Here is a 25,665-nt window from a genome sequence, read left to right as displayed (position 1 = left end):
CCCATCGTAGACCGGTGCTTATCCAAATCACTGGCATAATCCGAAACAACGTAGCTAATACACAATTGCCCACCTGTAGTGTCCCGCTCATAAACCAAACCAACATTGAGTGTACCTCGAATATACCTCAAAATCTATCTCACGACGTCCTAATGACCCACTCCTGGATCGTACATGTATCTCGAAACCATGCTCACCGCCTGTGACAAATCTAGTCTCGTACATACCATCGCGTACATCAAGCTCCTAACCGCACTCACATATGGAGTCTTCGACATTAACTCTCGATCTTCAACTGTCTTTGGTAAAAGATCAGCTAAAAGCTTCAAATGGGCTCCCAATGGTACACTAACTGGCTTTGTATCCATGCTAACATGAAATCGCTGTAGAACCTTCTTTAAATAAGGTACATGTGTCAAATAAATTCTGCTATTCTTCTTATCTTTGCCGATCTCCATCCCTAAAATGTGCTTCGCCTTACCCAAATCCTTCATCTCAAACTTATTTGAAAGCTGTGTCTTCAACTCATCTATAGCAGATCTGGAAATAGAGACATCCTACACGTCATCGATATAAAGCAACAAATAAATATACACACCTCCTTTCAACTTACGAAAGTATACGCAAGGATCAAACTAGCTCTGAGTGTACGAGCGACCAAGCATAAAACCATTAAATCGCCTATACCACTGTCGAGGAAACTGTTTTAAAATGTATAGCGATTTCTTTAATCTGCAAACCAATTTTTCCTTCCTTACAGCTCAGAATCCAAATGGCTGAGTCATATATATTTCTTCATCAAGATCACCATGAAGAAATATTGTCTTCACATCCAACTGATCTAACTTCAAACCATACTGTGCTACCAAAGCTAGCAAAATCTGAATAGAAGAGTGCTTCACCACCGGAGAGAAAACCTCATTATAGTCAATACCTTCTTCCTGTGCATAGCGCTTCGTAACCAACCTAGCCTTGAACCTCAATGGAGTGCCCTCAATACCATCCTTCTTCGTGTATACCCACTTGCAACTAATTATCTTCCACCCCTTTGGAACCTCAACAAGCTCCCAGGTATCGTTCTTGTGATGAGACTCCATATCCTCCTGCATAGCCACCTGCCACGAATCAGCCTCCGAACTCTGCTCGGCCTCTCTGAAAGTAGTAGGTACCATCTCATCGATACTCTCCATCGAAAGTGCATACGCAACTACTGTGTCAGTATACCTAGTTGGCATTTGTATGTCTCTTCTCTGTTTTTGAACTACAATAGAATGCTAAACCTGAACTGTCGGTCTCCGATCCTGTACATCAGTACCCATATCCTCCATGTCACCATCATGCTTGCCTGGCGTCACCTTAGTCGGCACTCTAATGAATACTGCACCATCTAGATAATGTGGAGCTGCATCGATCTCTACCACCTACGATATTTCCTCTATCGGGTCGCTCTCCATCTGATGAGAGCTGGGAAGCTTCAAGATAGAAGCCTCATTGAATGTGATGTCTCTACTCAATACAATCTTTCTATCAACTGGATCTTAAAGCTTGACTCCCTTGATACCATGCTTGAATCCTACAAATATGGACTTCCTAGCTCGAGGTTCCAACTTATCAGTTCTAATATGATAATATGCAGGGCACCCAAATACCTTGAGCTGGTCATAGTCCTGTGCTGGCTCTCCCGACCACTTCTCCATAAGGGTTTTCCTATCAATCGCAGATGAAGGCAGCCTATTAATGAGGTGGCTCACATATGAAAGTGCCTCAGCCTAAAAGATCTTCTCCAAACTACTATACACCAACAAATATCGGATCTTCTCCAGTAAAGACCGATTTAACCTCTCTGTCACCCTATTTTACTATGGTGTATGACTAACCATGAAGTGTCTCTCTATACCATCGTCTCGATATAGCTACTGAAAGGGGTCTAAAGTATACTCACAATTGTTGTCGGATCGCAACGTCTTGATCTTTCTTCTAATATGCAGTTCTAATCTCTTCTTCTACTCCACAAACAAATCTAGAACTTCATGCTTATGCTTCATTGTGTACACCCAACAACACCTAGAATAGTCATCTATAAACGTGACGAACTAATTTCTACCACCAAAAGATGCAGTCTTGGTGGGACCCCAAACGTCTGTGTGCATATAGTCCAGAATAGCCCTCGTCTGATGGATGGCTGTTCCGAACTTTATCTTCGTCTTCTTGCCAAAAACACAATGCTCACAAAACTCAACTTTACCACTCTTATCTCCTTCAATAGCCACTGCTTGCATAATGCCTGCAGTGACTTTTCGCCTGTGTGCCCCAACCTATAGTGTCAAAGTTTGCTCATGTCCGCCTCTGAAATAGCTAAAATAACCTGGCCAATCTTGGTGCTCCCCTTTAGATAAAAGTTTCGACTACGAACTCCCTTCATCACCACCAAAGATCCCTTAGTAACCTTCGCTACAGCATCCTCAAAGGTCACATTGAATCCCTTCGCCTCTAAAGCTCCAACAGAAATAAGATTTTTCTTCAGCTGATGAACGAATCTCACCTCCTTTAACTCACAGACTACTCCATCGTGCATCCGAATCCGCACAGTACCTATCCCACAAATGCTACAGGATTGATCATTTCTCATGACAACAACACCCTCATCGAGTCTCTCAAACGATGCAAACCAATCTCGTCTAGGGGTCACATGATAAGTAGTACCGGAATCAAGCATCCAATCTGATGCATCCACATGGTTCACCTCCGGAGTAATTAGTAGAAAAAAGTACGAATCATCAAAATCATCGCCTTTTGCAATATTCACCTCATTGGCATTCAGGCCCTTTTTCTTACCATTCTCCTTCTCCTTGAGCTTCGGGCTGTCTCTCTTCCAATGTCCCTGCTCCTTACAGAATGCACATTGGTTCTTTGCTAATTGATGGTGGCTTCTTGACTTTGACCTCCCTCTATTACCACCTTTCGGATATAGGTTTCTACCTCTCATCGACAAGGCCTTGCCTGAAGTACTAACACGGGAAGTCTCCTTATCCTTCCTCCTCAAATCATAATTCATCAATACATTAGTAACTTCACTATAGCTGATAGAAGATCTCCCGTTCAACAAAGTGAGTACAAATGTGTCATACTAGCCTTGTACTCATCCGAAATCTTCTCATCAACATTCGCCACAATTTCGTATAGTTGTTCACATGAGCCGCAAACGAAGTGCCTCTGGACATCTGAAATCTGAATAACCTAGGCAACAAGTACAACCGTTTCTCAACACTCTTCGTAAGGTACTTATTATTGAGAATTTCCCACATTTTTATTGTAGACGTCATCCCAATCATATCATACTTCAGCTCTAGTTCCAAACAAGACCTAATCACCCCACAAGCGTTCCTATTCATCTTTTTTCATATCCCTCTTCATATTTTGGTGGTCTCTCATAGACCATGATGGACTCCTCCAAGTTCTGAGCATTGAGCGTATTCTGTACGTTGCTCATCTACAAACCAAAGTTAATTTTACCGTCATACTTCACCACACTAATTTTGGTGTTCTTAAAACCAACTTGAACTGTACTTATCATCGACTTGCTGATTTTACATTGTTCTCCCATTGCAAACTAACTCCAAGTTGTAGAGAAAGAATCAAACTTTTATAAAAATTAAGAATTACCCAATTAAACCCTAGATTGGATTCCAAATAGATTTCCTAACCACATGAGGAAAGCAAAATCTCCAACGGCAACTCCTAATGTTATCTCCATCGAAGCCTAGAACTCCAAGAACAAAGCTTCACACAAGAATCTTCCTCCACCTAATTCCAAAACACTAGATCTAAAATCTGGGCTCTGATACCACTTGTTGTGCGCAACGAAAATTTTGGCAGCACCTCGGCAGCACAACAAGAGAGTTAGATCATAACAAGAATTCCTGTTTCACCAAGGAAAAAAGAACCAAAAGTAAAATATCCTAACAAAGTGGGATATCAGCTCTTCCTCTCATCAGTTTTAGGACTGACCTGTCGAGGGAACCTAAATAAGCTATTACAAATCACACAAACAGCGTGACAAATGAATTTTACGTGGTTCGACAAATTGCCTATGTCCACGGGGTAAGGAGGGGGAGATCTACTATTAGAGAGAGTGAGAATACAAATAAGGTTTACAATCACACAATTTATACCTTCAAACAAGCTCTCAAATCTTACACAAATATCTCACTCAAAAAGATGCACAAACTCTTCTCAAAGTCAGCGGCTTCTCTGTCAAAGTCGGCGGCTCCTGCGATTTCCCCTTCACGAAACCCTTGCACACCACCGTGATTTTTCTTTTCACCCTCTGCTCTTGCACAACCGCCTTTCTCTCTGTAATTTTCTCTTTGCACACAAAAACCTAGGAAGACCTCACGCTATTATTTATAGCATGAGGGAATCGAGGGGGCCTGGCCTGTTAATCACACGCAAAGAAGCACTGTGGCCCCCACCCCCACTCACAAGAGGACAGGGTTGGAGGGGAAGAGGAGTAAAAAGGAAGAGAGGAGGAAGGTTAGGGTGAGGGTTAGGCAAGGGGAGGAGAAGAGAAGGAGAGGAGGGAGGAGCAGTTGTGATCTCCATGAGAAAAAGAGATGAGAAGAGAAGAAGAAGAAAAGGAAGAGAGATTTTTTTGAAATCTTTTTGGATTTCCTTCTTAGGCGGTGTAAACAGGGCTGAATCATAAAAAGGCCATTGAATTTGGGGCTAATATAGAATAGAAATAATATAGGGGGTTAGGCCACATGAAATTTTTATTTTTGGGGCATTGACATAATTTTTCCTTAAAAAAACTGCCTCAATAAATTATTGTATCCTCATTTAAGAATACTAGCATAGTGCACGTTCATTGCACATGTACGTATTTGTTTTCATTTTGAGCTATTTTCATGGACATGAAAATGGTGAAGAGACTATAAAAATACTTTTTATCTACAATATAGTTGCATTTCTTTCTTACTTTTCTAAATATGATGAGATAATCGCTGAGTATATTGCAATTATATTGAAATATAAGACCATATATGATAATGACATATTAAATAATATTAATTAATAAAATAATACTAAATATGTTGGTAAATAATTTGATATACAAATTGTTTATGATTTAAAAAAATTAGTAACTAATTTATCAATTATTACTAATTGCAAATAATTGTAGTAATTGAATGAATTCAATAGCACAATATTAACACATAGAGCGAAGAAGAATATTGTTAAAAGGTAGATGTTCAAAAGGAATTAGTTAAATTAATTATTTGAGCTCGAGGAATTAAAGAAAAATTAAATATATGTTATTTGACATTAAGAGTTATTATATGATCTTACTCGATGCTTGATAAACTCCAAATTACAACAATAAACTTCCATAAATTGCACATGTATCGCGAAACAACTTTCAAATTGAAGTCCATTCCTGAAACCGATAAAATTACTCAAAATTGAAAATTGAAACTCTATAAAGTTACTCTTTGAGTATTTTACTAATACTAAAATGCAAAATCCACCATTAATTTTGAATGAAATGGGTGAGTTGAAAAATAAAGGGTTAATTCCAAAAATTCCCCCTAAACTTTGGGGGTTATTACACATAGTTTCATGAGCTTTTTTATTCCACTAAATCCCATCTAAAAGTTTCTCAATTAAATCTTCAAAGTATCACCATCAATTTAAACATGCCCACACATGACAAAAAAAAATGAAAATAAACCCGTAGTTCCAAAATATTATCTTTGATGTTTAAAATAAAAATGTATTTTTAAGGGCCAAGAAGAAATTTTTGTCTCTTTTATCACATGTTTGGCATATGACATGTTAGAGTTCTTGGTGGTAATTTAAAAAATTAGGCCAGATTTAATTATAGAATAAAAAAGTTCAGATAGGTTATGTGCAACAACCCCAACTATCAGTGGATTTAGTAGAGTAATTTCTTTTGGTGATTCGGTGGGTGGGTGTGTGGTGTTCTGCTGTATAAGTAGTACACATAATTAGCATCGTCCAAGTAATAAAAATTGGACGTTATAAATTAAAAATACTTTTTTTAGGAAAATTACTTTACATAAAAATATTGGATCCTTGAGATTTATGAGACATTTACTTTCCAAAAAAGTGCATGTCTCTTAAATTCCAAGGATGCAATATTTTTATAAAAGCAATTTTTCTAAAGAAAAGTATTTTTAATTTATAATATCCAATTTTTATAATTCAGAAGATATTATAATATCGAACAAGGTAATATTTCTTACAATATAAAGAATTAATTCCTATGTATAGTATTATTAATAATTATAATTATGTACAAAAATTTATTAAATACTATTTCATTACAATTAGTAATTCCTTATAATAATTTATAATATATTTACAAATTTTATTATCAGTATAAGTTTTTAATATATTCTAGTGATTGACCAAATATTTTGGGAAAATAAAAAAAGTATATGTCTCATAAATTTTAAGGATCCAATAATTTTATATAAAGGAATTTTTCTAAGTAAAGGCATTTTTAATTTATGAGTTCTAAATATTTATTGCTAAAACGATATTAATTATCAGACAAGGTAATATTCTTTACGACAAAAAGAATCAATCCCTATTTATATTATTTTTAATAATTATAAATATGTACGATAACTTATTAAATAAATAATTTTAATACTTCATATAATTAAAAATTCTTTGTAGTAAATTATAAATATTTATGTTATTATCATTATAAAGTATTAATGTATTCTAGTGAATTTTGAGAAAATGAAGAGGTGCATAGTTAAAGAAAAATGTTATGGATCTTAATTTTATAAATATTGGTATAATTGTGAGTTATAAGAAATTGAGAGGGTAAAAGAGTAAATCAAAAGTTTTGACATGGGTAATCTGTTGTTGTATAAGTAGTACACATATAGATAGATATAGTTTTAGATAGATAAACTCTAAAGCTGATTCAAGTTTTCAACCTCGTCATCATCATATTAGGTACGCTCCTGATGATAAGTTCGAAAGTTTACGCAACTTTTCCCCGTAGCTCGCACTGGCACGTACTCGTATTCTCGTAGAAATGATAAGAATTGGGGACCTAATATCCAATGATTTGAGGAGATAATCTCATATCTTTAAAGATTCAAGGGCCCAAAGTAAAATTAAAAAAAAGAAAAAAATGAAATTCTATTACTACACATTGCGTTAAGAATTGCATTAAAATAGTTCGTTTGTGCTTATCTTTCCGAGTATTTGGTCTCCTCCCAGCTACGAGAACCAGTGTGAAGACCTAACGAGTGGGATCAAAAGATCGAGAGATCGAGAGGTCGAATGGAGAGCCCTCGAAGCCCTAGGAGCCCAGAAGCAGAGATCGGGTACAGGGTTGAGGATCTATGGGACATCCAGGAGCCTCAGCTGAGCCCATCTGAGAAGCTCAATTCCTGCTTCGAGAAGATCCCAGTCTCCTCATTCCCCCTTGCCCATCCCTCTCAAGGTAAAACGCTAACCCAATCTCTCACTGAATCCCCTTTTTTTATGGGGGAAAAAAATACTGTGCCCGGACTTCGGTTGAGTGCAGATTGATTGAGATGCAAAAGAATGGGAGGTTCATTGAGTCGAATTTCTTTTTTCAAAATGATCTTCTCTAATGCATGCAATTTTGGTCAATTGTGAGTGGAGGGGTACATCAGTGAAGATGGAGTTACAAGAATTAAGTCTGCCCGTGTTGCCGATTTTCTCAGTGATTAGTTGCTACCCAACGCGTGTTGCGTTGAATACTGCTATCATGAAGATGTATCCCGTATCATATCAGATACCCGGGCTCCTAGGACACTCATTGAATGGTGCATACATTTACTCATGGTGCACCAATCTTATAATGGACATTTTATTGAAAACACTCGGCACACACTTCTTTGACGTATATCCTACACATTCGCTTCCTGAAATTTGATGGACAAGGGTTAAGAACTATGATTTTAAAGGGTGTTTGCACCTTTAGTTCAAAACCGTGCAGTTTTCAATTTATAATGTACATGGTAAAATTACCATAACATTTTAGGACAAGTTTTCAAAACCAACCTCTTTCCACATTTAATCCTAAAAAAAGACCCCTTTCAACAATATTTTCAAAAACCGACCTGGTTTCAGCCTTGACGCTGAAACCAGGTCGGTTTTTGAAAAAAAACTTCTGAAACTTCTCGGGAGTTGGAACTCCTGTGAAGTTTAGCAAAGCTGCTAAACTTCACGGGAGTTCAACTCCCGTGAAGTTTTATAGTTCAAAAACATTTTTTTAACTATGAAACTTCACGGGAGTTGAACTCCCGTGAAGTTTCAGACTCCTTTTCACAAAAACTGACATGGTTTCAGCGCCAAGGCTGAAACCAGGTCGGTTTTTGCAAATAACTTCAAAATGAGTCTATTTTTGGGATTAAATGTGGAAAGAGGTTGGTTTTGAAAATTTATCCTAAAATGTTATGTTAATTTTAATTCTCAAAACATGCGAATGAAAAAGAATATTGATATCATATAAATTATTAATTTCAATACCACACAGATATACACGTATATAGTCGTGTCCTCACCCTATCTTTTAATAATTTGTTGTGTCTCATACATGTACCTTTACCATTTTTCATGCCAAATAGAAGGTAACTCAAAAGAAAAGGATTCGATGGGACAAATGAAAATGGTGTCATTGAGGTTTCAATGTTTGCATTAGTACAGCTGCTATATAAGAGCAAGAGCAATACAGAGTAACAGAGAAGGATCTTCAATTCGGTGAGAGATGGAACATCTATAGGAGTTAGGATGAGGGTAGTGCCGAGTCATTGGAGGAAATCGATATTAAGGTTTGCATAGTATCAGCTGATAAGAACCTTTCTGAATATGCCCAATATCAGAAATCAGAATTGATTTCTTCCTGTGACTCCTCACTTTCAAATGTGATGTTTCTGTTGCTATTACTTTTGTATCCGCTACAATAATAATTAACTCTACTACTATTATAACTACATGAAATTGCGTCCATAATGAACATCACACCATTGATATCTCCATACTTTCCAACTGAACTATTATCACACCTGGTCTTCATGTCAATCACCAATGTCTCCCAACATGAGCCCTGGTGTATAATTTTTCTTGCTTTTATTTTTGTTTTGTTCTTTCTGTCCTACCTCTCCTCTTTCACCTTTATTACAAACTCAAACAACTCTTAAGGCTGTGATAGCACTGGTTACTGCAGTTCAGGGAATCTCAGCCAAACTGTATGCGTCGAATGAAGTGCATGGTGACTAAGCATACGTGAGAGAGAGTCAGGGAATCTCAGCCAAACTGTATGCGTCGAATGAAGTGCATGGTGACTAAGCATACGTGAGAGAGAGCATAAAGAAGATTTAATGGGTTGCATCCATGTCTGCATAAGTCTGTATTTGACTAGTAATGAAAGAAATTACCGCGAGGTTTCTATACCCACCTATCTAGGATGGTGATGATCCTGTAATCCTCTTATGCAACTGAAGCACTACCTTGCACCACCTTCCCAATCTTGTCACGCACAATGATAGCAGATCCCATAACCTTGAAACTAGTAACCTATGAGAAGAAAGGATATGTAAGGACTCCTTTTGAAAGAGATGAAGCGCCTTCTTGTCATCCTGCAGTAAATGTCCTCTTTAAGGAAAAAAGCACTTGTCTTCTCACCTGAAGAAAGAAGCTTGCTACTTTCTCATGTCCCATCTTTTGCTCGCCTAAGGGAAAATCCTCCTTTTTTCCTCCTTTTTTTTATCTTTTTCCAGGAAGACTACTGATCCTCATCCAAAAGGAGAAATGCAACAAAGAATTACATTCACACATTAAAATGGATCATGTCTCATTATATGATGAGCCATTTCGTTGATGATACATTTACAAAATATGACTTCTTAAGATAAATAAATCCAGCTCAACATGTGGTTTGATGTCAACTCATGTGGGGCACCCTTGAATGTCAAGTTTTCATGTTAATAGGGGCATAGTTCCCAGTTTAGTATGTAACATATATAGTATTCCATGATACTACTCATTTAAATATGAGAAGTGTGATATCAGACATTCTGATAATACCGATATCTGTTTGCTGATTGAATTCGCAGGTTACCTTGAATTGAAGCATGGCACGTTCAACTGCTTATCTTATTTGCTTATTTGATTCTGAATGCTTTCTGCTGCTATATATTTGTTTAGAGCTTCACATATTGCTATGGTATCTAGGATGTTTTTATGTCATATTATGTATATATTTACTCCACTCACTCTACCTTGTTTTCTTGTATGCCTTATGCTTCTGAGTATAAGAATAATACATCTTATGGAGATACTGACACCATTGTCATTCTTCCTTGGAGGTGCTTATACAGTAGTTGAGATACCTTCAGATTCCAGTTTGGCTGATACTGTGGAAACTTTGTCCAAGCACAAGATCTTGAGTGCTCCTGTCAGAAAGGTAGAAGCACCAGATGATGCCAGCTGGATTGACAGATACATCGGAATTGTAGAATTTGCTGGAATTGCTGTTTGGCTCCTGCATCAGGTCACAACCTAACCCCTGTACTTAAAATGAGAACTTGTTTTATTTTAATTGTGCTCTTGTTGGAAGAAAGACTAATCCATGCTTATAACTTCTGTGATTAATTGCTTGATGTATTCAAAATGATAGTTCGATGCGGATATATTTTCCCTAGGTCACTCCATCCAAGAAGAAACTCTTTTTGCATGCATGCACATCTGGTGTGGATCAGTCTGGGTATAACACAAGTGCATTTGCCCATTTTTTGTCCATTGTACATTTAAAACAAGTGCAACCAGTGGGAACTACATTACATTGGACATTCTTCAACCAGGTAGAAGACATCATAATAAGTTGGCCTTTCAATTTCTATCAGGGTTTCGTGATGTGATCTCATGCTTTCTCTTAACTAGTCTTTGCCTCATGAGGATTATAGATGTTGAGTAATTACCTATATCTTCTGGATTAAATTGAAAGTTTTAGGGTTCAATGCGTCTGAAGATGTTATTCAAGGAATATCCAATTGGTTTTAGCCTGTCAAAAAGAAATTTTGTGCCTCTTTATGCTCAGGGGAGAGACACATGTATCTATAAGTACTACATGTGCTATGCGTAACATAGTCATATGTAGATACCACATACCTTGTAAAAATGGTTTATTTCCCAAGTGTACTCATTTAAGGTCATGTGGTGTTATGTTCCATGCATGAATTTGTGTGCGTGTCAGCTAAGTTGTGGTTAACCCATTCATCCATGAAGGTCTTTAGGGAGAATTTTGTTCAGCAACATCTATTCAAATACTAGATCAAATGAAAATGAAAATGAGGGTGTTCAAGCTGTCTCAAAATGTGTCTCTGTATCAAATATGATCGCTGGGGACATCTCATTTACATTTTATCTCTACCAAAGACTTATGATAGATTTTTTTTTTAAAAACTTGTGAGCTTCAAAACATCTTAATTTTGTGTGATTCACAAAGATCAACCGGCAAACTCATGTTTCACAGGCTCAACCCACTATTACAGTAGGCAGTCTGACCCATAAACAGAATACGACTCTCTATTTGCTCTTCTATCAAAGTTGTAATTTCTCTGCCCTTCTTCTTCTTCTCTTTTATGAGGCCTATTCTATTTTGCAGTCTGAAGTTGCAGCCCTTAAAATGATGGCTGGCAGTGGGTGGAGTTGCCCTAGCTTCTGCAGCTGCTGGTGGAGTCACAGCTGCTGCTGGACCTGCTAAATCTGGCCCCGATGCAGCTGCGTCAATGGGTGGAAGTTTCTTCGAGTTGCTTACATCCTCTGATTTCTATAAGAATACAAAGGTTGCTTTTAGATTATAGACTACTAATAAAGGCTAAATTGTACAAACTCCCTGAACTTTATAAATCATTGAAAATCCTCCAAAACTTGTCTCACTTAAGTTCGTGATTGACAGCCGTTACTTTAATTTTCAGATGCTTTGCATGTGACAACTTTTAAGCAATTTCACTCCTATCTTCTAAGTATAGCTTTAATATTTTTTAAGGTAAGGGTAAGTAGAAACTTGTAAAAAGAAAGCTAGTTTAGACTTTTTACCCATTAATGTTGTGTATGAGAATTTCCAATAGTTCCAGAGATTTAATATATTTTTGAAAGTTCAGTATTGTTTAAATGATTTATAAATTTCAGGGTGTTTTGTGCAAAAACTCCTAAAGTCCAGGAATTTTATGAAATTTACGCGGTAGTAAATTTTTATTTTACTTTCAATCTATCTTCATCACTGCCCATGAACAAATCGCAGACTTTGTACAGGTCGGAGATATCTCAGGATCATTCCGTTGGGCGCCATTTCTTGCCTTGCAGAACTCTGATACTTTTCTAACTATGCTTTTGCTGCTCTCTAAGTACAGAATGAAAAGTCTTCCTGTGGTTGACCTAGGTGAAGGAAAAATTGAGAATATAATCACACAATCTGCGGTTGTTCACATGCTGGCAGAGTGTGCTGGCCTCCATTGGTTTGAAAGTTGGGGCACTAAGAAACTACTTGAATTGGGACTTCCTATCATGAAGCCTGATAGAATTGTCAAGGTTCTACTTCTCTTCTTCTATGCCATTGCATTAATTTTAATCTATACCTTCGTTGTGTTAGCTGCTTGACTTTCCTATCCTAGTTCTATAATGTAAATTTTGCTAATTTTTATTGTAAGTTAACTCATGATCACATATAGGAGAAATATACCTTGAAGCATAGTTGGATAAAAGATAAATGCATACCCACCACGGGTGACCTAGACGGTTGGGCGGTTCTAATATGGCTTTCACGGACTAGGGTTCGATTATGAGCTGGGTTGTCAAAAGAAGAAGGGGGAAAAACCCATGGGATCTAACTTGGATAACTGTCTCTTTTAAAGCTTCATCAAAAGTGATCTACGTATTACAAAACTTACTTTCCTGTGGGGCTTTGCTTATGCAATAATGGGAACTAAAAGAAAGAGAAACTTAGCTATTGCAGCAGCAATGGTTCATAATAAGGATGAGAAGTGTCGATAGTGTTCTGATTTTTTTAATGATCACTGTCAATCTATTGCCAACCATTTTATCATGGAATAGAATTGATACCCTAATTCACGAAGTTATCCTGAGGCAAGAGGGTTACAACAGAACCCATGTTTTCTTTTTAATGAGCATTATAAATATATGTTTTGGAAAATAGAAATAACATTTGGTAACAAAAGAAAGTAATTACAGTCTGGAAAAAAAGGAACATCTTGTCTCTTCCTTTTCTCAGTCAAAGTGATACCTGGATTTAATTCATGGATTGTCATTTACTCTTTCATGGTTTCTTCGTGCTACACGTGGATCTCTATATCAATCATTATAGTTTCTATCAGGGATCCATGATCTTGGACGTCTCTGTGTGAGATGTTAGCTCAATTTCTATGTTCTACCTCTCTACTATGTCTCACCCTGAAATCTAGGGTTGCAAAACAGTCGGATATATCTGATCTTATCCGCAACCGTGTCCGAAATGGATGTGGATATGGTAACCAATATTTGAAACCATTTGGGTATGGATATGGATACGGATACATTTTGGATCTTTGGTCAAATACGGATTCAGATACAGATTTCACCAAATTTCAGATATGGATATGGATATCTGGATTTTTTTCATTGGTACGATATGGATTTGGATACAAATATTGCTAACTTTTTTTCTTTTCATGATAATAATTGAGTTTTAGGACGTGTTATTTGTTTTGGGTTATGTGGACTGTGCTTTGTTGAGGTAATCTATTTTGCATTTCGGACTTATTTATGGTCAAATTCATGTTAATACTATCATTTAATTATTTTATTAATGGTGATTAAGGAAACTTTGCCCTTTGAATAATGCGACCATTTGAGAATTGAATTATTTTGGTTACATTAGACATTGTACATCACTTTTAAAGTTTGACGATAGGCAATATTTTTCAAATTTTAAGTCATGTTTTATCTTTTTGTTGCAAAATAGAGCAATTAATGTACGAATCTTCTCTTATATCCAATGCATATCCATTTGTCAAGTATCTGATTCATATCCACAACCGTATCCATATCCGTATCCGTTTCTCTAATCTCCGAAGAGTATCTGTTTCCGCTGTATCCGTTTTTTGCGGATATGGACATGACTTTTACTTGCCAAAGGATAATTGTATCCATGTCCGTTTTTAGTAAGCGGATATGGATATGGTAAGTGCCTATTGCAACAGTATCCAATCCGTTTGCACCCCTACTGAAAGCACATGCAAAGGAGATCAGCTAGGGACATTGAAAGTCTGTTGAGTTATTGTGCCATCTGCCTAGTTCATATGTCACTCTAGTGAAAGTTCATGATTTTCTTCTAAAGAGCTTTATACACATGCTAGTTTCCTCCTCTTTACAGGTGAGTGAGGATGAACCAGTCTTGAATGCCTTCCAGATGATGAGGAAAAAGGGAATTGGTGGCCTTCCAGTAGTTGATGAAAGTGGGAAAAACCCAGTAGGCAATATCAGCATCAGAGATGTTCAGTATCTTCTGACTGCTCCTGACATATATAAAGAATACAGGTTTGGGTCCAATTATCATTAGTTCGTTGTCTCTTCTGCTGAAGCATCAAAGCCACTGCTCATTACTTTATAGATCTATGTATTCTTCTTGCCCTGTAGCATACTCTGTAGTTGTTTTACCAATGAAAGTATTTGTAAGAATGAATATCTTGTTAGGCATGCCACAGGACATATATCTGGACTAGGCTAAATAAATTTGTAGTACAATATACATCCACGAAAGAATAGGTGTAATATGCTCTACCCTTACCCTCCAGGTTCTTTGGTAAACTGACAGGATATCGGATAATTACTTTTTTCCTTTACACGAAATAAATGTTATTCTTACACAAAACAGTTCTATTCTTAGTGCTGATTAATTTTAGATGAGAATAGCATATTGCTTGGGGGTTAATTGCACATAGACCCTTGCAGTATGGTGCTTTTGAACTTATTAACCCTGTGATTTCATTTTGGCTGATAGAACCCCTGAGTGATTTTTTTGACTCTTTACCCCTGAAGTAAAAAATAAATAATAATAATAACAATTCACTTTACCCCTTGAGTCATTTTTTTTATTTTTAGAAAATAAAAAATAGTAATAACAATTCACTTTATTACATTATGTTTGGATGGAGGGTAGGAGAGGATGGGGAAAGAGAATTTGGCAATTTACTTTGTTGGGGAGTTTTTTTAGAGAAGTAATGGAAGGGAGGGAAGAGAAAATTTACATAAGAATATTGCCATTTTGTTCCCGGCAAATTGGGGTGTAGAGGAGAAAGGAGCAGAATTATTCATAAAAGATGTTTGACCCTCTTATCATTATGGATCAACGGCAGATATTTGATTATGGTACCCTCTCTTTCCTTTCCCTTAGTTAGAGCTCCCAAACATGATGAAATAGGATTTCCTCGATTCCTTTCACTAAACTTCCAAACAAGATATTATATTATCCTTCACCTTCTCTACCATCCCTTGCCTTGTTTCATCTTACCTTTCCTTTCCCCAATAAACTCCCAAACAAAGGAAATTTTTATAAAAATTTCCTTTGGTAAAAGCACAAGGGAGATATCTGAGGGGAAAAAAAACCACTTGGGGAGTCTCTCTGTCAAGAAAACTATAGGGCAGGGGCTTTATGTGCAATTAGCCCTAATGTTTATCAAATTTACGGTTAGATAGAACATGATGCATAACATTAAATATGGTGGTTTATATTTCATGCATAAAAAATTACTGTCATGCATACAATTAGTTATTGGGAAATATAAAAAAAAGAAAAGGGAGAGATTAAGCACCACAGGGCTATGTTTCTATTGGTGTCAGTTCACGACTCCATTAGAAATTGTGAGGATATGTTGCTTATTAAGTTGATCTTTTTGAAGAATATACTGAAAGGCGTGTCGCTGTTATTTACTTAGAAGAGCATTGATGCAAAATTTGCACCTTCGAGTGGAAAGGAAAATGAATTTCTTTGATTTCTGTGCAGGTCAATCTCAGTTAAGAACTTTCTCACGGCAGTTCGCAATTACTTGGAGAAGAACCAAGAGGTCTCACCCATGTTGAGAGGAGTAATCACTTGCAAAAGAGATGATACGATCAAAGACATAATATTGAAGCTTGACAGCGAAAAGATACATCGAATCTATGTTGTTAACGAGGAGAATAATTTAGAGGGAGTGATCACATTAAGAGACATAATATCGAAGTTGGTTCATGAGCCACATGGTTATTTTGGGGATTTCTTCGATGGGGTTGTTCCTTTGCCTCAGAATAGCCGAGTCTAGGACTTGTCTTTGTATTCAGATTGTTGTCAGCTGAATCTTGCTCTTGTATTATATTTGTTTCTTGTTTCACGTGTATATTAAGTTACTATGCTTGCTCTTTTATTTGCTGTATATTGTTTGTCTTCAATTTAGTCATCAATTAACATATAACCAATGAATTTCTGAAAAAAAATCAGAGTTGACAGTAAATTGGATTCAATTACCCATTTAAACTTCAGCAAGTAATAGTTGGTGCAAGTTTTCATTATTTCGTTGAGTGTGATGCTATTAGTGTTGGCTAGAATTCTTGCCGCTATTTTAGTTTGAATAAAGTGTTAATACATACGGCGTGATAGGATCATAATCACAACAAACATATATATGAGAAATATAGAGAACTTTGGTACCAAGTTCTTTTATTGAACTTGGTAGTGAGATGATCAAACCTCATCCCTACATTATGCCTGGAAGATGGAGCCTCATCATGCCTGTAAGATGGAGCCTTTTTTTGGAGTAGGTAAATAATGATTGAGGTTCTCTCTTCGAGGCGTGATGTAGGGGTGAGATTTGACCACCTCACTACCAAGTTCAATGGAAAAACTTGGTACCAAGGTTATATATATATATATATAATGATTGAGGTTCTCTCTTCGAGGCGTGATGTAGGGGTGAGATTTGACCACCTCACTACCAAGTTCAATGGAAAAACTTGGTACCAAGGTTATATATATATATATAAAAGTTGATCTTATGTCAACTTAAGTGGATGTACCCCAAACTTTTTAGCCACTCATTATATATATAAAAAACCTCACTCACTCACTTACTCTCTCTCTCTCTCTCTCATTTTCTATCACTTCAAATTTGAACTGTAATTAAGGTTTGGAAGCATTGTCTTTTGTTAAAGTTTTCATAATCTTTAAAATTGTCCTACTACAAACTACAGTCCCTTCAAGGCTTCAAACAAATTAAACTTATACGTGTAAGGGACATCACAATGTTATATATAGAGCCACCAAATTAAATTACGGTTTCAATAGTCTTTAAAAGTTGGCCAACGCATGTGGAGGTTCTCATGGTCTGACTTCTAACGTATCTTTGACAAAAACCCGTTTGCACAAGAATAAACTTGATATGTGCATTAATCTAATTCTAATGAACTATATTTTCCTTGTTTTTTATCCGTACGTGTGAATAATTGTGGTCTATCAATAAAAAGTGAGTTATTACTTATTAGGAAATCCATCAAACACATCATCAAGGAAGTCATGATTAATTACCTGAATTTTCCAGGCCAATTTGTACGCTACACCAGGATTACAATTTCACACATGAGGCAGCTCTTAATTAGCTTCACAGTATAATTCTCTGATGTTTTACACGTGACTATACATTCTATAAAAAGATAGAATGAATCATAATAATTTCAAGGAAGAAATAGAATGAGAAGCATGAATTTGTAGATGGAAAGAAAGTAACGAAAACATAACTAAAATAGAAATCAAATTTAGAGAAGGAACATGATTATGAAGAGAAAATAAGAGGGAGGTCCATAATATAGTAGTCGAGGCAATCGAAAATATAATTCTCCTACTCTTAAAGAGCCATATAAGAAACGTAAACGACGTGTTATTCTCGTGTTCTTAGAAAAATGAAAGAAAGAAACATAAAATAAGAACGAGATTCTCGTGCTGTTAGAGTTCCGTTATGAGAATTAATAAGAAAGAGACAGCAAGGAGGGTATTTTTCGTGTAATGAAAGAGGCGTTGAGGACAATATACTGTATATTGCGGATATACCGGAAACGTATAATGAAACCAAGATTATGAAACGAGAATACAAAACAGACAGTTAAAGAAAAGAAATGGCTATCCTAAACAGGGATGGATCCATGACACTTTTACTATGGGGGCACATATTCGACAATGCACATCGAGGATAGAGATTTTTAGGGTTTTGTTGGTTTTTTATATTAGTCTGTTATTCCCTCAAATAATTAAAATTACAACTGAGTCCCTCAATTTTTAATTATTCATTAAATTAGTCCCTTCAATCAAGAGTAAAATTAGCCATTAGAGTGATTAATTTGAAACAACTTATGATAATGTGGGAACCTCCTAGCAGTTTTAATGATTTGAGGGACTAATTTTCATATAATTCTTACATCCACACTTGATTTCAGGGACAAGTCTTAAATTAACTTAAAATTGGGGGACTAATAGCAATTCGATGATATGAGGAACTCATTTCAAAAGAACATATGAACTGAGTGATCTTATAGCAATTTTAGTCATTTGAGGGGCTAATGGAAAATTTTAAAGATGTAGGGACTAATACTATGTTTTGTCAAATCACAGGCCTAGTGAACCTGCAGAGAGGTATGGAAATATATAATTTTCCTAGAGTTTGGGCTTGGACTTGGGTCAATTTGGGCCATTTAACGGGGGCACCCACTAAATTTCCTTGGGGGCACATCCAATAGTTTTAAAAAATCATTCATGTCTATCGGAATGTGCATGGGGTACGTGCCCCCAAGTGCCTGCACTGCAAATCCATCCCTGATCCTAAACACGAGGATTTTATGTGATTCAGAGAAACCCCAGCATTCATAAGCAGCAGCAGATAAATCTTTATTAACTAGACTAGATTACATATTACACAGATGAGATCAATTCATTTCCACACACTCACATGTGATCAGTAAATTCCACCTGATTATTGTACTCCCCTCTTCCCAAATCTAATAGAATAACTCTTTGTACAAATACAAAGAAACTCTAAAGAGATAAGTAAACAGATGAGCCAGTGGCATTAAATTAAGTAGTGATTATAAAAGAGCGATCCAAAGATCTAGGGTCTAGAGAGGAAGCTAAATGTCGGGATTTGCGTTTAGAGCTTTAAAAGAAAGATTAGTGATGTTTATAAGTAAGATTAGAACGCTATTCTCCAATTGCTCTCCCTATGTAATTAGGGCGCATGATTTGTCTAAACCTTGCATATATACATCATGTCTGTGTTCTAATTTTTGCTGACATATATATATAATTGTATATTTTCTTTATGATTACTTTATTCTCCATGTTTAATTAGTATCACCATTTAGCATGCATCCAAGTCATAACAACATCCCAAAATCATTTTCCAATGGAGTAAACATCAATGGTAGATTTTTCCCTTTCTTTTTGCTTGATTATTGTTTAATTAATTTCTCATTTCACATTACATATATCATATACGTACTGTGAAATGTCATCCTTAATTGTAATGCATTTATCACCTATTTTCTTTGTAACACCTTTTTCATATTTTTCTATGGTACAATTAAAATAATGTTCAATTTAGTTAATGCTAATTTATTGTTATGACAAAATCCCTACATGGTTCTCGGCTTGTAGTCTATGTCCACAGGCGAATGAGGAGAGTAGCTTTACTAACAATTTGTGAGGAATACAAGCTAGGTGAAAATCTCTCAATCACTCAATCTTTGTTACACCCGAAAAGCCTAATTCAACTCTCTCAAATAAAGGAACAAAAGAGATAAAACATCAAATAGGCTTAACATAAGAAGTCTCTATTCTTGATTGGTGCTCTATAGTTTGATGATGATATTTGTCATGAAACAATGTACATATATAGACTTGAAGATCCCAACTCTTTATTGCCAATGGAATAGAAGTTCTAGAGAGAATTAAGTTCACATCTTCTAAAGCCCAATAAAAGCCCAAACCCATAATGACTTTTATTTTTGCTATAATTAGAGTTCTAATAGGAATTCATTTATGACTTTCCTTATCACCAACCTGCAATTCCTATACACAATAGGTTTGCATTGAAGACAAACTTAATTCCTAATCAAAAGGAATCCTCTCAGCCAAGTCTATCCAATAAAGAAAATTCTTGGCTTAAGTTCATATTTGAGTCACACTAACAAATCTCTACCTTGACTCTAATATATTAAAAATTTCTCACTCCAAATTAGCTAACTTACTCCACCTTCTCCAATAGCTCAACAAGGCATCAAGTGCGGCACATATCGATCATATTGCTTGAACTTGACAACTGAAAGAGGTCTCCTCAATAAATCGATTGAATTGTCCACATGACAGATCGTAACTCTTAGAGAAGTCATCACTTGAAGTAGCTCCTGAATAGCTAATGACACAAAACTGTCAACTGACAGTGATAAACTACCCTATATTCATATCTTTGCAGTGGTCGAGTATCTCATTTAGACCGATCTCTAGCATAGTGTATTTATTCTCTTATTACAGTTGCTGAGATATTTCATCTACTAGAATGCAATCTGGGTGCTGAACTCCTATAATCTTATCATGTTGAAGAGCTGAATTATGAATTTCTAACTTCACCTTCTATCCTGTAGTGCAGGGCCTTATCGTCAACTAAAACAGGTGACTATTTTTGGTGGAACATAGCAGACTCATCAAAAGTGATATCACGACTAATAATAATTTTAGGAGACTTCAGATCATGATACCACAACCCATGGATAACCCAGGAATATGCACTTCTTTACTTGAGACTCTAGTTTCTCTTGCGTAATATGTGCATATATGGGGAAACCAATTTTTCTAAGATTAGAATAATTCGTAGGCCTACTTGACCAAACCTCCTTTAGAGTTTTACATGCAATAGTAGTAGATGACGATCGATTCGCCAAGTAGCAAGTTGTATTTATTGTCTCCGCCGAGTATTCCTTGCCAAAATCTATACTAAACAACATATAATAAGCTTTCTCTAAAAGGATTTTGCCACTCCATTCTGTTGCGGTGTGCGAGGGACTGTGCAATGTCTAACGATCCCCTTCTTCTTACAAAATTCATATTTTCCTTCACAAAACTCAAGGCTATTAACAATTCTTAGCCTCTTAATCAGCCTCCCAGTCTATTCCTCAACCTAAGACTTTTACTTCTTGAAAGTCACAAACACTTCATCTTTATGTCTCAAAAAGTAGAACTAAACCTTCCTAGAGTAATCATCAATGAAGGCCAATAAACTGATACTCATTACATTGATTTTGTATACTGATTTAGAGGTGCTAATGAGACACTTGTCAAGTAATTCTTCCTCTCTATATTATTTTTTATAAAGCAGTGATAACTACATTGCTATTCCTACACTATAAGAAGAAAAATATGGGGTTCATTCTCTTCAACTTTTTTTTTAAAAAATAATGACTCATAAAGGAAGTTCATACAGTAATATATAGAAGATAATAGTGTAATATGATATTCGTTTTCTCTATAGTTTGTCATCTATGGGAACTTTTTTCTTTTCTTATTTTTTGCCATAGGGGTATTTGAGGCAAATGAGAATCCTCTAATTGTCCCTACTCTACCAAAAGTTAGCTAGCTTTTCATAGGATAATCCTCACTCGATCATGATAATGGTCAAATAATTTCTACAATATCTTACACGTGTTTTTTTTTTTGACAAGGGAAACCTGGTCAGCAACTCAATGACCTCACTTAAGGTCTGGTGGAGACTACATGTTTGAATCCTCGCGATGCCCCCACAACTGCAAGGGGCTTCGCCTTAATTGTAGGATTGGCAGTTGATGGGCTCAGAATAGGCGTTTGGTAGGCTGGCGGTCGACCGCGAGGTTTTGGCGGTCACTGTGCGTTTGGATCTTTGACGGTCGACCGCGGCGGTCGACCGTGGTTTTCTCTGGACTTTGGGGCCTGTTCTGGATTTGGTTCGGTCGACCGCCACGGTCGACCGCCGAAGCGGTTTGGGCAGAATCTGGGTTTCAAACCCATTTCGTTTGGGAGTTGTATAAATACTCATAACTCGTTTCTAGGGTTTGTAAGCAAGGGTTTTGAGTTGAAGAAAGAGGGATTTTGTTAGGCTTCTATTGTAGAAGCATTTGGAGAGATCAAATGTGATTTATGAAGGGTTTTTTGTGAGATTTGTAACCCTAGTTGTATCCCCTTGATTTCTATTAGTGAAAACTCCCCCTTCCTTGCCCTGTGGACGTAGGCATCTCGTCGAACCACGTTAAAACTGGTGTATCTTGCGTTTGTGCTATCTTTGGTGTGTTGTTTATCTCTCTCGGCTATTTGGTATTGGATCTCGGCACAGGATTTTCCCCAACAAGTGGTATCAGAGCTCCGGACAACGCTTGAGCTTTTTGGAGGTGTAGATCAGTTGGGAAGTTCATCTAGAGCTTCGATTGGTGATAAATGTGGGATCTTTGTGGTAAAGTTTCTATCTTTTTCAAGTTGGATCTATTTCTTGTTTGTTCCGCAATTGTTTGGGTGCTTTGAGATATATGGTCGGAAAAGATAAAAATGGGGAGGGTTCTTCTAGTGTGAAGACCGTCCAAAGTTTGAATGTCCATCCTATGAAGATAGATGTGGAGAAGTTCGATGACACAAATAATTTTGGACTTTGGAGATTCGAAGTCATGGATGCGCTAAATGCGTAAAATTTGGAAGATACGTTGGAGTTGGACGGGAAACCGGCCGACATTGATGAGAAGGTTTGGAAGAAAATGAATAGAACGGCGTGTGGTGTGATTAGGTCTTATCTCACTCAAGATCTAAAATATGATGTGATGAATGAGACTTCTGCAAAGAAGATTTAGGAGGTCCTAGAGGGCAAGTATTTGATGAAGAGCGCCGAAAATCGCTTGCATTTGAAGAGGAGACTTTATCGCTTCCAATTGAAGAAGAGGACATCCATTAGTGATCACATGAACCACTACACGAAGCTACTAGCAGATTTGGCGAATGTAGATGTCATTGTTGAAGATGAGGACAAGGCGTTGTTATTATTGAGTTCCTTGTCCGACAAGGAATATGAGACATTCGTCCTCACTCTTATTAATGGGAAGACATCTCTTTCATATAGTGAGGTCACTGAGGCTCTTATGAATTATCAACTTCGTAAGAAGGACAAGGAGACTTCCATTGAGCCGGTAGCGGGGGCATTGGTTGCAAGAGCTAGAAGTCCAAACCGTGATAGGAGGTCGCAGTCTAGAGGGGGGCATCCTGCAGTTGGTAGGAATCAGTGTGCCTTTTGTAGAGAGGATGGACATTGGAAAGCCGAATGCCCAATATTGTAAGCCGGGAAGAATAAGGGGAAAACTATTCAAGCTTCAGAGGTGAATGTTGCCAAGGCTAGTGGCGATGTTTCAGATTCAAATTCTTCGGGCTATTCATGCCCAGCTCTTCCATCAGTTGGTGTTGCCGACTCCACCGAGTGGATGTGGATTCAGGTGCTACTTACCACATATGCCCTAGGAGGGATTAGTTCTCTAGCTTTCAGGAGTTGAAAAGAGGGGATGTTGTTCTTATGGGTAATGATCACAGATGCCCTATTGGTGGTATTGGTACCATTCAGATTCGGACGAGTGACGGGATGATTCGGGAGTTGGTTGATATGAGGTTCATTCATCAACCGAGGAAGAACATTATTTCACGTGGGACATTGGAGGCAGCTGGCTATAGGGTGACCTTGGCGGATGCACACTTGAAGGTCACATTGGGGTCCATGATTGTGATGAAGTGTGCCAAAAGGAGTAACTTGTATTATCTGCTTGGGAGCACGGTGATTGATAGAGCGCTGACGACTTCTTTGGCTAGACTGTGGCACTGTTTGGTGCTGGGGTATATTATTGGTTATGTCGTGCATAGATTGTTGAGGAGTGATATGACCTGTAGATTGAAGTCCTTTGAGCACAGTGGGATGAGCGAGAAGACCGAGGTGGAGTTTGGCACTTCTATCCATCGATCGAGTGGTCTTTTAGGAGATGTTCAGTCAGGCATTGGGGGGCTTTTCATAGAGGCATAATTAGGAGGTAATCGTTATTTTGTTTCCTATGTTGAGGATTATACTAGGCATTTATGGTTTGCAACCAAGTCCCGTTGGTATGAAGCCCTAGTAGTTCACAACAGTTGGAGGAGGTGTATGGACAGAAAGGTTACTCGTCGTACTAGTTCTAGTAGGGGTTCTTTCTTACATTGGTGCCGAGCTCATGGCAATTGAAGACACTTCATAGGAGAGGAAATAGTGGGGCGACGAGATGAGATGGCGGATTCTGTGGGCCGTTCTTTTCTGGAGGAGGATCGGCGTTGGTTGTCGAGAAATGGATTTGGTATTCGGACTCTGACAAGTTTGGGCCATCTTATGAGGTTGCCGACTGCTGCGTTAGATATTGTTAGATCTGGTGGAGCTATTTCAGATTTTGCTTGGTGTCGGATATTGGGCTACTGTGACGCCCCTGGGTTCACATAAGGCTGTAGTCCAAGGTGAAACCAAGAATGTCAAACCTTCCATGCACCACACCGTGCAATAACATGTTTCACCATCACAATTAACATCTATCTAGTAGAGTCAACAACTGGTGTAGGTACAAAACAGGTAAAAGATAATACATGATATACTAATGGAATGATAACAGTCACATAAATATCTCATCATCCCACATACAAAAATACATAGCCAAGATCTGAGTAGATAAACTGGAATGCTCAACAAGTCTCAAATACAAATATCTGACGAAAAGGAAATAAGGCACACAGCCTTTACAACTTCTAGAACAAGACTCTCAAATGTCTAAATAAAAATCTACTGTGGAACTCCAAAAGAAAATATAACTAAAGAGACGGCTGAAGCTAAAATGCATCGCCATCAGTCTACGACTCTCCGGGCTCCTGGCTCGTTACCTGAAAGGGGGAGGGACAACGAGCGTCAAAGCGCTAGCGAGTAACATCACAACCAACCCCAAGGGAACAGGGCTCGTTGTATAAGAAAAATACAGTTAATATATAAGAGATCAAAAATCATTGATCTTACTAAAGAGGGTTTTAGTATTTAGAAATTTACAACACGAGCATAGGTACGTCGAGCGAAATAATCCAAACAAGGAAACCCTCATGTATATACCTTGTATCTCAAATTGTAAATCTCTAAACACCAAACCCAAGGTTCTAGTGCAGTAATAATAATAAAAGAAAAATACAGCTAATCTCAGAACAAATTTCAGTGCCATACCATGACTAACATGAATGTCATATTATTACTTGCATGAGTGTCATGTCAACATCATGTCGTGAACTTCTGTGAAGAAGTCATATGCAGAGTTAAGAATTATGCCCAAATCAGGAACTATTTATGTCGTAGTTTCCAAACTCATAAAATAAGTGTCAAATGTCCAACACGAGGACTGGAATGAATTTATAGTCCAACACGAGGACTTCTATGGATTATAGTCCAACACGAGGACTAAGGCATAGTAAAATATCGCTATGATGTATATAGTGAAGTCTACTTATATCAATCCACACTAAAT

General features: G+C 37.1%; 1 protein-coding gene across 1 annotated transcript; it reads left to right on the top strand.

Moving 5' to 3' along the window:
- LOC109824074 (SNF1-related protein kinase regulatory subunit gamma-1) lies at positions 7,130-16,484 on the top strand. The gene is given in 6 exon segments (XM_020390595.1): positions 7,130-7,489; positions 10,395-10,567; positions 11,688-11,861; positions 12,331-12,606; positions 14,447-14,610; positions 16,076-16,484. Coding segments are annotated over 6 exon segments (1,248 nt in total). The 5' UTR covers positions 7,130-7,326; the 3' UTR covers positions 16,374-16,484.

The sequence above is a fragment of the Asparagus officinalis genome, chromosome 9, assembly GCF_001876935.1.
Source record: "Asparagus officinalis chromosome 9, Aspof.V1, whole genome shotgun sequence".
Taxonomy (NCBI): Eukaryota; Viridiplantae; Streptophyta; class Magnoliopsida; order Asparagales; family Asparagaceae; genus Asparagus; species Asparagus officinalis.
Note: the sequence above shows the minus strand (reverse complement) of the source record. Positions and strands in the feature narration are given on the sequence as shown.